The sequence below is a fragment of the Rhopalosiphum maidis genome, chromosome 2 (genome assembly GCF_003676215.2).
Source record: "Rhopalosiphum maidis isolate BTI-1 chromosome 2, ASM367621v3, whole genome shotgun sequence".
NCBI lineage: Eukaryota > Metazoa > Arthropoda > Insecta > Hemiptera > Aphididae > Rhopalosiphum > Rhopalosiphum maidis.
In genome coordinates, this window is record NC_040878.1 from 31,940,696 (window position 1) to 31,956,141 (window position 15,446).

At 28.8% G+C, this 15,446-nt stretch overlaps 2 protein-coding genes across 2 annotated transcripts in view; both read right to left on the minus strand.

Annotated features, from left to right (window-relative positions):
• Window positions 1-5,771: 5,771 nt before the first annotated feature.
• LOC113554677 (activating transcription factor 3) overlaps window positions 5,772-15,446 on the minus strand; it is a 33,678-nt gene continuing 24,003 nt past the window's right edge. The window contains exon 4 of the mRNA XM_026958629.1: window positions 5,772-7,181. Coding sequence (XP_026814430.1) covers window positions 6,660-7,181 — 522 coding nt within the window. The 3' untranslated portion in view covers window positions 5,772-6,659. The remainder of the gene's footprint in view (window positions 7,182-15,446) is intronic.
• LOC113554676 lies at window positions 8,948-14,021 on the minus strand. Its single transcript, XM_026958628.1, has 2 exons — window positions 9,096-14,021; window positions 8,948-9,006 (listed from the first exon to the last, which is right to left on the minus strand). The coding sequence occupies exon 1, from the start codon at window positions 13,681-13,683 to the stop codon at window positions 9,109-9,111; it is 4,575 nt and encodes a 1,524-aa protein (XP_026814429.1). The 5' UTR covers window positions 13,684-14,021; the 3' UTR covers window positions 8,948-9,006; window positions 9,096-9,108.

A 15,446-nucleotide genomic window follows, 5' to 3' on the forward strand; every position in this document is an offset into this window, starting at 1 on the left:
TGTTCCTTGATTTTGTTCATCCGATGTAACTAATATTTTAATATATTTTTTTAAGGTTAGTGAAAGCGGAGATTATCTTTTTTTGTCGAATACATTAGCAACATAGAAATTCAGAAGTGTTTAAAGTGTTCTATTTCCAATATATCAATTTTTCAAGTGAAGCAATAAGAATTTTGTAAACAGAGTTGATTTTATAGTAATGTTCAGTAAAGACTATTTTTCTATTTTTGTTTTGTCTTCTTTAAAAAATAACGACTTTTAATTTTTAATTTTTAAATATAAATAATTTAAGATTTATGAGAGAAGAAATAATAACTGTGGGAAAAACAATCTTAAGTAGATTTGACGAAAAATTCATATCTATTTTAATAGTTCTTATTGCTTTACTAGATTAATCGGTGCGTTAGAAATAGAACAAGTCTATATTCTTATGTTTATTGTTTGTTAGGGCAATGATAGAAAATCACTGTTTATAACTCCATTATCTCAAGAAAACAGAAACTCATATATTAGAGAAAAAAAAATGTTAATAACACTGCATAAATTATTACACTATGTTGAAGTATAAAATAGTAGAGTAGATACTACGCCTTTGCATCTATATAACAATAAACATTTCGCGCATTATAAACATTTGGCATGGTATATATTCTAAAGGAATAGAAGTGGTTACATGTCGCAAATAATTTTCTCCAGCTACGATTTGCTAAAACAAAAACACGTGGCACGTAAATCATAGTCCGATGCTGCCAAAAAAATAAAATAATAGTAGTAATAATAATAACAGTATTAATTACTTTGACAGGTTTATGGTGTAAGAATCAGCATTTTAATATATCATTAAATTTTGGAAACCTTATGATGCCGCTTGAATCAAATTAACTTTTCTTTTGGTAGTCCCTATATTTATGAGATATTATATGATGTCTGCGAATGTGTTTAAAATAACCTTTGGGATTTTTTTTCGTGCCAACATTTTCATAAGTTTCGTTACATCCGAAACGGTTTTTGGCAGTGTCATTATTGTGGTACAACCAACCGGTATATCTAGGCCTACCTAGAATGATTAATACAAAAATATGGCGTTGATAAATTGCAATAGAGTAAAATATTGTAAATTTTTTTTTTTTACTTATACACTAGACGCATATACTAAATCATAAACAATTAATCATGCATAGTTGAAATAATTTAATTGCACCTTGATTTGTTCACATTATACGATGTAATATTATTTAATATGCGTATTATGTTTGTGTACATTATAAATTTTCCAAATCTTATTAAACATATTGTTTTGTAATAAACAATGAGTGAGATACACGTAAATATTATTTTAAAGGCAATGAATCGATCATCAGTCATAATTACATTTAAAATTGTAATTAATAAATTCTGAAGATTAAATTTTTAATGGATATTTTTTAAGAAAAATAGTGTATTATTATATAAAGTAATTATGTATAGTATCCTCCTTCGCAAATTAACAACACTTATTTGTTATTATATTAGTAGAACGGGAAGTTACTAATGTATTTTATTAATCGTAATTTGTATCAATTATACATTTTTTTATTCATACATGTTATAATAATTTATAAGTATATTTTTAAAAACAAGTCTTGTCAATAAACAATATATGGTTTTTACAGGGCCACACTCAAATATTGTTTGGCACAATAAAGAAAGCAAATGTTTAAAGTGTTTTAAATTGAATGTACAATGTACATCTATATATCACACATCCACACCTCACTTCACCATTTTATGCTGTGGAATTTATTGTAACTAGACCAAAATTATACATTAACCTAAAAAAGTCAATGCCAAAAATGCATTTGTCTGCCAAACGTCAAATCCTCATTAATACTTCTGTCACACGTACAAAAACATAATATGTATAAGTATATAAGAGTTTCACACACGATGTAATTTCAACACCAATAATTTTGAAAAATATGCACTCGATTTATTATTAATAACATAAATCTTGTTAATCTCTGAATATATGTATCTATCTTATTTGTACTTAACATTTATTATCTATAGATGCAAGTTTAAAATTATGGATAATTTTCAATTAAAATCAACATGAGTATTATATTCAATATTATATAATTGTATAAATTATAACACTTGTGTACAACAGTACTAAGAATTTAAAATTAATTTTTTATTTCTTTTTAATGCAATACAGTTATTAAATAAAAATTTAAAATAAAAACAAATGTAATAAACAATTTACTTACATTTATCATTTGAATTGTATTTAAATATATTTAATTATAACAGGGACTTAACATATGAATTTGTGTTCAACTGGGTTGTAATTGTTTAATAAAACACAAAAACATATAATATATTTTGTTATATTTACATAATTTTGAAATTACCAATATTACATTTATAAGGCAGAACAAGTTTCTAAATTGATCATAAACATTTCAATGTTTCGACTTATTTTAAAATTTATCCTATTATTACAAGCATAGAAGCAAGTTTTAATAAACATTAGAAACGAAGTATACGACCTGTGCGATGTTAAATTGCATATTCATGCGCCGTCAATAGATATTTTATTATTATGCAATTGTATAACACGAGGAGATTCTACGGATAAAAACATTTATAATTATTTTTGATTTACTTAAAAGTTAAAATAATTTAAGTAAACTCTTATTTATAAGTAACATACACAAACAAAATACTATTTATATTATTATATTTAGTATCCATGGTCAATTTTAATAATAATTATACATTTGAAATATCAGGATAGCATTACCTGTATAATGCAGCGTTTAGTAATTACGTTTACTTAAATTTAAACTATTAAATATTTTAAACACTTTCATTAACTTATAGAAAATTGTGTGAATTGATGTTATTTCAAAACAAAATTGTAGTTTATCGAATCTAATACAAAATAAAAATAATATTATGTTAATACGCAGTAATATTATATTACGTTTAATTAGTTTATTGAAGTTTATTGCTTATATAAGTATGAAATTTCAACATTTATGTTTCTAGTAATCTACATTGTGTATTTTTATAACTATATTTATGCAATAATTAGTGTAGTGTTCAAAATTATTTTAAACAATGTAGTCAATAATATGATCTATTTAGAAACTTGTTTTTTAAAATGTAATTATGAAAATTGAATGTACTCTTGTTATTATATAATAGATTATTGGAAAAAATTGGATCAATATAATTTATTATTATTACTGTTTCCTATTTTTTTTTTTATTATGTGTTATTATTTAACCACAAACAAGTAATTATAATTAACTGATCTAACCTATATATTATATAATATACATCATAATATAGTGTGGTAAATATACCTAAGTATAATTTATATGTATAATAAAAATTATAAAAAACTTGATTAAACGATGTTAAAAAAAAATTGAGATTGATTAAACAATATTTTATTAGGTACATGCTCATAAATGTAATAATAAACATTTAAAAATTATACTTAAAAAATTGTATTTTATTATAATAACAATTTTAAAAAAAAGTGTTAAATTAGTGTAATAAATCAAATAACTAATTTATTGTAAGTAAAAGTAAATATTTTTATTCAAATTTAAAATATAACATTATTATTAATTTAATTTTAACAGCAGTTTGTTTATTATAATCCTGTTTAATTAATGTAAAAATAACGAGCGATCATAATGTCGAGTAAAAATAATTTGTAATATTCAAATAAAAAAGACGGTTTGAATAGTTTTAATATTCTCTTGGAATTTAAAATTTACATTCTTTCAGCTATAAACAAGAATCGTATAGTTATTATAAACATATCAGATGTAGTTGAATTATTGATGTGTTGAAATTTCAACCAATGTGATGAATATATTTTCATCATTTATCGTTTTTATTATTGAAATTTAACATCTGGTAGAAAAATTCATTTTTGGCAAGTGGTTGTTTAGTTGAATGCAATCGATCAGTGTAGATCAAAATGGATATTCAATGACATAAAGTAAAGTGTAGGGTATGAATGTATGATATCATGTAAATGCTTAAGGAAGGTGAAAAATAAATAAAATTAATGTAATTAATGTCATACAAAAAATTAAAGATCCTTTTTCAGACCCATATTTTCTGCGTGACCAAATTTCTGGTAAATACTAATGCACAGTCATGTGCAGTCTACAGAGACACATACACATTACGTTGTAAAATCTGATAATCATTTAATAACAGCTACAATATAATTTTTATATGAACAACGAATGTACTTAGTTTGAGTAGAAGATACTTTATCAGTAGGACAGTAGCGCAAACAGGGGGCTTGTATAATATATATATTTATATATATTTTGTACTTCTATACGTGTTATTATAATTTAAATTGATCTCAATTTATTATCAACGATAAAAGATTATTACTTGATATGAATTCTTGAATACAGTTCAATAATATAATTGCAAACGTGGAGAATATCTATCTATGGTTACGCCACTAAAAAACGTAATAACAATAAAATATAATTTAAAATAATAAAATGTAAGATTGATGATATTAATAAATTTTGGTTAAAGGTGGATAATAATTATTATTTATTAGAATAATCGTTTATCAACGATTATGTAACTAAATTATTTTTAAAAATTTAGAATAGATTAGGAATATCATAATATCATAATCAAACCTATTATACTTGAGACGGTGTATGTTTAGGCAATTAAATTTAGTATATTTACAAAATATATCTGTCTTTTCTTAATTTTATAATTAGTTTTTTTTTTAAATGTTATTATTTATTACTTAGCGGAACAATTGTAATACGTAAAGTAAGTACGACAAGTATACTGTAAGTTTACGATAGTGAAATTAGAAAATAAACAATAAACATATAATTTTATTTAAACTTCTCAAAAGCTACGAGCTCTAATATACGTGGCAAATGAAAATTTAATTTATTATTTTCGTATGGTTGTCATAAATTATCAACAACACTACATAAAATATCATACGCCAAACAAATATTGACACATACATATTTTGTTTTCTCATAGTTTAATCCAAAGATAAAGCGAATTTTCTCAAAAAAAGTTCTTACGGTGTTATTATACCTATAAATATATATCAACTAGTTGACTAATGTTCGTTTAATTTAAAAAACGAAATTAATTTTAATAAATATTTAAAAAATTGCTTCATGTTTATGTCGAACCGGTCCTGTTAGAGGAAAAAAAACTAGTCAATCAATCTACAGCTTACTCAATTTGGCCTACAATTATCAAGTTCGAATTTTTTGTTTTTTTCACGTATTCATAGACATATCATATAATTCTCTCTATATATGTTTATGATGTGTTTTAGTTTTTTAAATTCTATAGATGGAATTATATCTAATCGATTATACTATTTTGATTGTGAAATTATTTTGACGCAGGAAAACTATTTTGCTAGTATGACTGATAGGTACTTCTATTATAAATATTTGATACATTTTGGTCAGCCAACGTGTCTGTTTTATTTTTAACGTATTCGGTCGACGGCTTGTATTATTATGACTTGAGATAGTAGAACTATTTGTCTAAAATTCTGCATCGTTACACATTCAGCTCAAAGTAAGAATGATACACGTGCGCGCGATGTCTGTCTGTAAAGTTTTGCTTATTATGAAAATAACAACTCGTGCGTTTTCGACGATAACAATTACAAACTGTAATTAACGTGAGTGAACAAATAAATAAAATATTAACATTATACAATAGGTAATAATAGTAATAATTTTAAATAATAGTAAATAATTATATTAATAATAAATAAATAAATAATACAAAACAGTTCTGTAGTACAATGTTATATGGATACATCTTAAATATTAAAATAATAATAATAATAACGGTGGATTTTCCACGGAGGAAATAGAAAATATCATACCCGATAATATAAAATATAACGTACGTATAATAATTTTAACTCTTTGGTTGCATTCAACGACTATTCGTGTTCAATAGTGATCGATGCTGGAATTTATAATATATTTTATTCCCCGTGTCGTATATATAAGAGTATACCGAATATACTGATATTACGCATGTACCCTACTTAAATTACATCGAAACAGACATGTGCAGACTCCGCACAAAATATAAACAATACCACCACTCGTATTCAATAGTTAATAATAGTATAATACTATAATATACGATTATGAATATAAAAATATAATATATTTACTCCTACGCATATTACGACATAATATATACGTATATGTTAGCACTTAATAATTCCATGTAATCACATATATTTTATCTAGGTAACTCTATTACTCGTAATCAATAATAATAAAAATAAAATAAGAATATCAATAACAGTAAAATAATAATAAAGTATAATATATTAACGGTGTAAAAATGTTTTTCGTCCGAATCCATCACACGTTCGGGAAGGCGGTGAGCTGCTGCGTTAGTGCGTATTAAAATACGCGTATTATAGTTAGGTATATCATATAATTTCGAAGACTTTGTTGTACGGTATACGCGTTTAATGTATAATATTTTTTTTTTTTTTTTTTTAATGAAACTAATCGTAAAAACCTATCATGATGAAATTTCGACGTTTGAAAATCGGACTTTGGTGGGTGGGCGTGAAAAAAATCCTCAGCATAGATTATATAATATCAACATATACCGTGGTCGTAGTACTGATGACTCAAGTCGGGAGGTCCTCCGCCGGCAATCAAGTCTTTATTGTAATCGTACAATTCGTCCACGCAAGACGTGTAAACATTACCGACACCCCCGACGCCGACGATTGGATAGTGGACGGTGGCCATGGACGCGGCCGTCGTAGTGATCGGCCGGTGGTACACGTCGGCGGGTTGGTCGGCCACCGACGGAACCGGCACGTAACTATTGCCGCCGTTGAACATGGTGTCCTTAAGTACAGGCGGGTCAACGGCCACGTGGCCGTGTTGACGATAAGGGTCGTTTGCATAAGGTTCCACCGAGTACTGCTGTTGGTGTTGGTGTTGTGATTGATGCTGGTGGTGCGGCTGGTGCGGCTGGTGTTGGTGTTGGTGGGGGTGCCTTTTCGCGCAAGGGTGCGCCGACAGCATCTTCATCAGTTCGTTTCGCTGCGTTTCCAGCTCTTGGATCTGTGATTTTAGGTCGTAGTTTTTCGTCTCCAACACGTTCGATTCCTGTGAACGTAAACAATATTCGGTATGAGTTAATATTAGACAAATCACACTTATTATGTAAACTATTGCAATACATTAGAGCGCGTGCTATAGTCTTTTACAATACCAAAATAACGTCATGTAATATAATATCATAGGAAATACTTTGTGAAAAATGTTGTAGTTTCCGATAATAATTTTATCTTAAAATAGTAAAATTACGAATTCATCGTATTGTTAAGACATCGATTATTTTCACCACTGTTCCATTCGATCAATATATACGTATACATTGCATACCTTGAACAGCGGTTTTATGAACAAACTATTAACGCTACAATCGGAGTTTCCCGTGTAATAATAATTATAGATATAGAATATTGCAAAACCTATTTTATATAGTAGGTATACATTATATATCATGATTCATGGCGTACACTAGATTCAAAAGACCACGATCGGTTTTAAGATGGGATGTGGAAAAGGTATTTAACGAAATAAAAATAAATGCGTTGAGAGGAATACATTTTTGATATTTTAGATTAGTATACTCGCGGAAAAATGTATAGCAACTTTAGTTTTAGTATATGTTTTAAACTTTTTTTGTGTATAGTATAATGTAAATTTTTACGATTGAAATTTCGTTATAACTGCTATTTATACACCACGAATCGTAAAATATTATCATTATTACAGACGATTCAAATGCAAACGTGTTTCAATTCCCTCGATTTCAATTTTCATTATTAAGTCTACACACCATAATATGAATTATATCTTTATACCCAGGCGGTATGATTGGGTTTTGAAGTAAATATTTAAAAACTAACTGCGTTTTCTCAAAGAAAGTGTCCCAATCCAAGTCAATCCAAACATGATTGTTCGCGTATAGCCCAGTCAAATTAGGAAAAAGTTCGGAACTAATTCCACGAAAGCTGGAGTTTAATTTTTTTTTTAGATCATACCTTACTTATAAACATACTAAAAGTCCTGACACCTACCCCTTGTGCGTAGCCCCCCACCCCTCTTCAAAGGGTGGCGCACCCCTTTCACTTGTTTCGCTTATAACTCGTTAGATTTTTAACTTACGATAAAAATACCCATGACCAAAATTAAAGACCATACAATTTACCATAGACTTGTGCTACTTTTAATATATATATGTTGCGATAAGTGTTATTTTTTTAAAAAATATAAAAAATAATTTTTTTTTATCTTTTTTTTTATTGTGTTTTAGCCAAAACCGTCAATGATACGCTGAAATGACCTATGACAAAAGTTAACGAGCATATTATTTTACATAAGATAACGTTAAATTATTTTAACAATTTTAATTAGCATAAGTAAAAATGTTTTTTATATAAAAAGTGACGATGTAATTGAACAATTTGTTGACAATTACAAAATATAAGAATCAGAAATCTAATTACAATATACTAAAAAAAAAATGTCGAAAGCTGAATTTCGGTATATGAGCAGTTTATACCTTATTTATGAACATACTAAAAGTCTTGACACCTACCCCTTGTGCGTAGCCCTCCACCCCTCTTCAAAGGGTGGCGCGCCCCTTTCACTGTTTTCGCTTATAACTAGTTAGCTTTTCAACTTACGATAAAAATACCTATGACTAAAATTAAAGACCATAAAATTTACAATGAAAATACATTATTTTATTTTACATACATATTTATAAAATTGAAATAAAAAAAAAGTTAATTATGAAACTATTAATTACATACAGTAATTTATAAAATATTTACAAAAATTGGAAATTATACATTTATTTTTATTTTTTCAGACTATAAGCTATGAAGTTAAATATAAAAATAGTGTTGGGTTTTGGGTCCTGAAACAAAATTAATTAATATACTTAATATTTTCATATTTAATTATTTAAATTATATTATGTATTGAATTATTAAAATCATACAGTACCTTATTAATTATATTATGTGGGTCTAATTTTTTTTATTGTCGGTGTGTTGGTTTCTTCTTTTTGATTTCCAATTAAAAATATTTCATCGATATTGTCCTCAAAGTTGTCATCAATATGGTCCTCTTCTACATCATCTATGATCGGTTGCTGATTTAAACATGAACCTCCGTGACAATGCTTGCATATAACCGAGCATAGCAATCCTGCTTTTCGACAGCTACAATTTTGTTCACATGTTTTTGCGCAGGCACAACTGATCACTTTTAAAAGAGTATCCGGCGCTGGTGGCTTTTTCGTGAAAACTGGATTTAGTTTGCCATTATCTTCTTTCCATCCCCAATTCTGTGGATTTAATCTATTACCACGCCACAACTGTATTTGCAAATACACTCTATGTAAATGTTCTCGTGCCGCATCGATAGTAGGCGGAAGTCTAGCTAGTTGTACTTGTTTTTTGTTGGAAGCTGCGGTTTTGTGAAAAATATGATGTCTTAAATTATTTAAAGATGTAATATGGGCTGGAGCTTTATATAATGCTAAAAGATATTTTTCTCCAGCACATTCAATTTCTTCGGGCGATGACGATTCATTATTAAATATTAATAATGAATCGTGTAATTCCGGGTGTTTTTGAACTGTTTTCAGGTGTTTTATTTTGCCTGTCTGAAATAATGACGAAGTAGTATCACATCCACCCACCGCATGGATAAACATAAAATATTGAATCTCATTTTTAAAATGTTCTTGTAAACTTCCAACAGCATAAGATCTTGTTTCTATTTTTCCTCTACCCGGTTTTTCGAATATTATTGTGTTTTTTGGAGGACTTAATGTTAATAACAGTATAAGTAAATCAATATCCTCTCCTATGACCACTACTTGGATATTATCGTCGGTGTTTCGTATAGCTGTATTGACAATAAGTAAATCAGCGTCATCTTCGGCTTGATGAACAAGAATACCCGAAGTCAAAAACTTTTCAGTCAACATTGTTATAAGCCTTATTTTGTTCTCGGTGTTGGATAAAAATTTTTCTTGAGTGGTTAGTACATCCATTGACTCTTCAAAAATTATGTTTGTACTCGTATACATATTTTTTCGTCGCTGTCTTTCTGAATTTTTAATATTTAATTCGGTATTTGCGTATCCATCAAATACAACTATGCAGTTAGATCCATAGTGTCTTTTCACGTAGCTTATATAATTTTCTATGATATTTCCATACGTCGAAGTTGAAGGCCATACAACACGATGCAATAAGAAACCTCCATCGATTACTACAATAACATTTTTGTCCAGAACATTGTATGTGTTTGTTGTAGTTAGAAACACATCATATAAAATTGATTTTTTAGATTTTCGCATTTGACCTGATTCGTCGAACAATGAAAGAGGAATAGGTGATAACTCGTATTCAAAACATTCTTTGAGCTCTTCGTCAGTCTTAACTCTTATCATTATTCTTTGGAAGAGTAATAAAGGATCAATTGAAAAAATGTCATCTCTAATACAAACCGTTAGTTTTTTAGCAAAATCTAAAGGGACTACGCGATTTGCTCGTTGTAACTTGACATCACTAAAATTATCACCTATAACATTGTTCATCGTCTGTTGGCCGACTTCTTGTGCTTTATAACAATTAATTTGTTCATTTCCTACAAATCCTGTTGAAATTGACATAATTTCGTGTAATTCCGGAAAAGGGCTATGTATTTTTAACCAATTTGTAAGTATACCGATATGTTTGTTATCGATTTTCATGCGAGAATCTCGTTGATCAACATGTTGCTCTGACGTAAAATTAAATGTGTTTGTAAATTGTTCAATTTGGTCGGTTATTGTACTTGCAACTGGAGTGCCTATAAGCCAACGAACTAAAACACTATTTTGAAAACCTCGACCATTGATTAAGCCACCAGATGTTTTCATAGACCGCATTAATGTTTGTTCTATAGTCATATCTGACCATGTGCCACACCAAAACTTGCTTGATCTTTTAATTGTGAAGTAACCTTCATTGCAAAATTTTTTAAATTCTCCAGGATGCATGTGTTTTTCTAATTGATACATATCCTGTAGATATAAATGAGCAGATTTGGCGTATTGAAAATGTCCAGTTGAGTGAAAAAAGGGTATCATTTTTTCCACGCATTCTAAATGCAGATACCAATTTCCCATGCGTTCGGCATAAATAAATTGACGAAGAATATGAACTAAATAAAAATATTGTATCCAAAGCGTAGCAGTTTTACCTCTAGAAGCAATTATTTTAATTTGATTTTCTACTTTACGTATGAGATCTTGAATTATTTCTTGGTTTTCTATATCTTCCAAAGTCAAAGTTGTATAATCTGTATTTGAAATATAATTTTTTAAAGTGATTTTATATTCTTCGGTTAACTGAGTTTCGTCCAAAATTATTTTTGAAAGACAAAGCTGAGTTAACATATGTGCGCCTACTGCTCTTGAATATGCATGTCCTGTCATCATTTTATCAATTGAATTCGCTGCATATATAGTGTTCCATAATTCTTTCAAACCACTACCAGCCATAATGTAACCAATTGAACCCATAAATGACATAAGAAGATGAAACCCACCAAGTCTTACTACTATTTGTGGATTTAATTTAGAGGATTCAACAATATTGCGTGCTTTTATGTATAAGGGTTGGTCAAAAGTTACAAAACACGTTTTTTGGTTTAATTTTTTACTTTCTTGAGCTGCGAAAATCAAAACCGAATGAATACAATCGAGTGAGCTTGGTGGTAAGTTTACAAATGGCAAAAAACTTATTTGCGTTTCTTGGTATTCCTGAGAGTCAGTTATAGTTTCCATAAATCCATTCCAACCAGGACATTTTATAACACCAAGCCACTGTGCGCACATCCAGTGCAATTCACTCGGGGACAAATATGTCACATCATAAACAGTAGGCCTAATATTATTAAAATCTTGAATTATTATTTTGTTATTCATATTACCCGTTTTTTCAAATGAAATAATTGGAATTGATGCAATATTGGCCATAGTTTCTGCAGTAACAACAGTTTTTAATTTTTGTATTCGATCATTCCACTGTATAGAATTTTTGGGCACTACACATTGAATTCCACCCATTGTATGAAAAGTATTATAACCATCGATCGTATTAATATTGAAATCAGCATTATCAAAAACAAATTGTGAAAAACTGTTTTGGTTAACTTTTGGTTGTGGGTATAGTAAAGATGATGACTCAAAAACATAAACATCGGTGTATGAAGCACAAAATCCAAAGTTTGAAAAAATATCTATAGCACGTTTTGTACCAAAATGTCTATGCAAATAAAGACCAAGTCCCAATAGAATCGATGAAATGAACGAGCGAGGCCTACAACAATTTATTATGGCATGCGCCAAAGCCACAAATTTATTATCATATTTTTGAGATTTTGTTTTTTTATTTTTACCACAAACTTCAGACAAAAAAAATAATAAGCTCTTTGGTACGTCTTGTTTTACATTATCCATGAATTGATTTGGTGGAGGAAATGAATCGATCTCATAAACAAATGACCTTATATCCTCTCGTATAATAGTAGCTGCTGCTTCGACTATTCTTAACCGTTCTTCTTCTTCATTTGCTTTTTTTGAATTATACCACGCATTTGTTAATACTTTAAATCCTGTATTTTTAAAACACACTACTGCCTTTTTTCCACGGCTCGTTGTAATAATTATATCGTCGCCATACTTATCAATCAATTTATTTTTTAAAGTTTTTTCATCGCACGTTCCTTCCATTTTTTCATGCAAAAAATTTAGACCAAATTGACATTCATTTTCAGATTCTAAAAAATCACATAAATTGGAAAAAGCGTTTGCTAGATCTTCATCTTGTGGTCTCCCTCTTTTCTTATTTTCATCGACTGGATTTGTCGAGCAAAATCTACGTTCACACGATTTATGATACTTCGATTCTTCAGATACCAAACACATCACACTATTCAACCGTTTGAGCACCTCTTTACCCCATTCATCATTTCTTTTGTTCGCTACGTCCATAATTGAGGTTTTAAAATGAAGGGTAGATACTTGTACTATACTATCTCGACGTTCCTTACTCAATTTTTTTTCCAATTCTTTTGAACATTCTTTGTCGCAGAATAAACAATTTTCTTTAAATTTAAATATATAATTTGAACGTAGCTTACCTTTGACAGGTGATATGTTACTCGTACCTTCTTTTTCATTAACATATTTCCTTATGGTGTCTGGTCTTGTGTAATTCTTTCGGCAATCTTTGTGAACAAGTACATTTTCTAAATTCACTAAAGACTTCCATTTATTATCGAATCGCGCTTTACTCGAATTTATAAGATTTGCTATGCCCTTAGCCTTTACAGATACACATTCACTTTCAACACTTAGTTCTTCATCACATATAAAACATAAATTGGCCATTTTTATAAACACTTTCTGAACTGAGAACGTTAATTTAAAAATAATATTTACTCGCATAAATATATCGACTGTAATGTAACAGTTACAGTGTTCACTATTGACTACACAAACATCGACTGTCGACCGTCTACGTATATGCATCAGACACCACCTGGCGAAATACCAGACGCCCTTCGGAACGCCACTACAATCCGAACAATACAACAATAGATCCCCTCAAGATTCAACGTTCACTGAAACCCTGTTTGTGTACACGTGTACTATGGCCGGCTCACCATCCACAACAATTCCGATTCTACGAATTATATCTTTTACAACCATTGCGATAATATAAATAATATAATATACACGTTAATATAATCCAATGACATTATTCATACTGTATATTTTATAAAATTATACGACTATTTCAAATGTACGACTTACAATAATTAAAATTATTAATATAATTTAACATTACATTATGTAAAATAATATGCTCGTTAACTTTTGTCATAGGTCATTTCAGCGTATCATTGACGGTTTTGGCTAAAACACAATAAAAAAAAAGATAAAAAAAAATTATTTTTTATATTTTTTAAAAAAATAACACTTATCGCAACATATATATATTAAAAGTAGCACAAGTCTATGGTAAATTGTATGGTCTTTAATTTTGGTCATGGGTATTTTTATCGTAAGTTAAAAATCTAACGAGTTATAAGCGAAACAAGTGAAAGGGGTGCGCCACCCTTTGAAGAGGGGTGGGGGGCTACGCACAAGGGGTAGGTGTCAGGACTTTTAGTATGTTTATAAGTAAGGTATGATCTAAAAAAAAAATTAAACTCCAGCTTTCGTGGAATTAGTTCCAAACTTTGTCGATTTTTGGTCTAATTTGACTGGGCTAGTAGCCACACGTCCGCCAGCAATACTAATTTGAGAATATTATTATACCCGTGCGTCCGAAACTCCACAGTTGAATTTCAAAGAATATTTGAAACGGTAATAATTATATCCGACGTTTTGAAGGCTATACATAAACATATAACGTGTACTGCAGCGGGAGTACAGTCGGAATGAATATAGTGAGTTTCGAGACGTGCACAACGACTCTCGACCTTGTCTGTATTGTTTCAATCCTCAAAAGTGACCGACTCTTGTTCGGCATTGCGTTCGTTGTACATTATAGCGCAGGAGGTTGTTTTCAATTTCGTTGGGAATATAATTGCTCAATCGAAAACGGTTTGTCTATTACAGCCATTTATAGGAACACAAGGCATATTATATTAGACGTATTAGTAGATAAATATAATGCTGTTACATTTTACAGCCAGGGTCATACAAACATAGTCTCATAGTCGAAGGAGGTGAAACTCAAAAAAATACATTTAAAATATGTATTGATTATTGACGTACTAAAATTCTTGATAATTGATTAAAAATTAAAAAAAATTCTAAAATCTATATGACGAATGAAAAACGATTACCCAGTAATTTTTTTATACTAAAATAATAAGTAATAGATAGTAATGAATAATAATATACGTCAATACTCAATATGTAATTCTAACATTTTTTAAGTTCTCTTATCATACCTGCCCTGAAATGAAATATGTATGGTTCACTAACATAGATATTAAGACGTTATGGCAACACCATAATTTATTACATAAACATTCATTATAGTCAAAACGTTTTGTGTATTTTTAACATTAAAATATGTAATCGCAGTAAAATGAAATATTATAAATAGTTTATCCAGAGAATACGATCCCGTCAAAGTACATATCTACATATCGAAAGTTGATAAAATAAAATAAATAGTTAAAAACGTTAAAATTTCGTTTATCGTATTATAATTAATTGAAACATGAATATTTCATTGGACGTTACACAATAATAATATGTTTATTCTAATATTATTA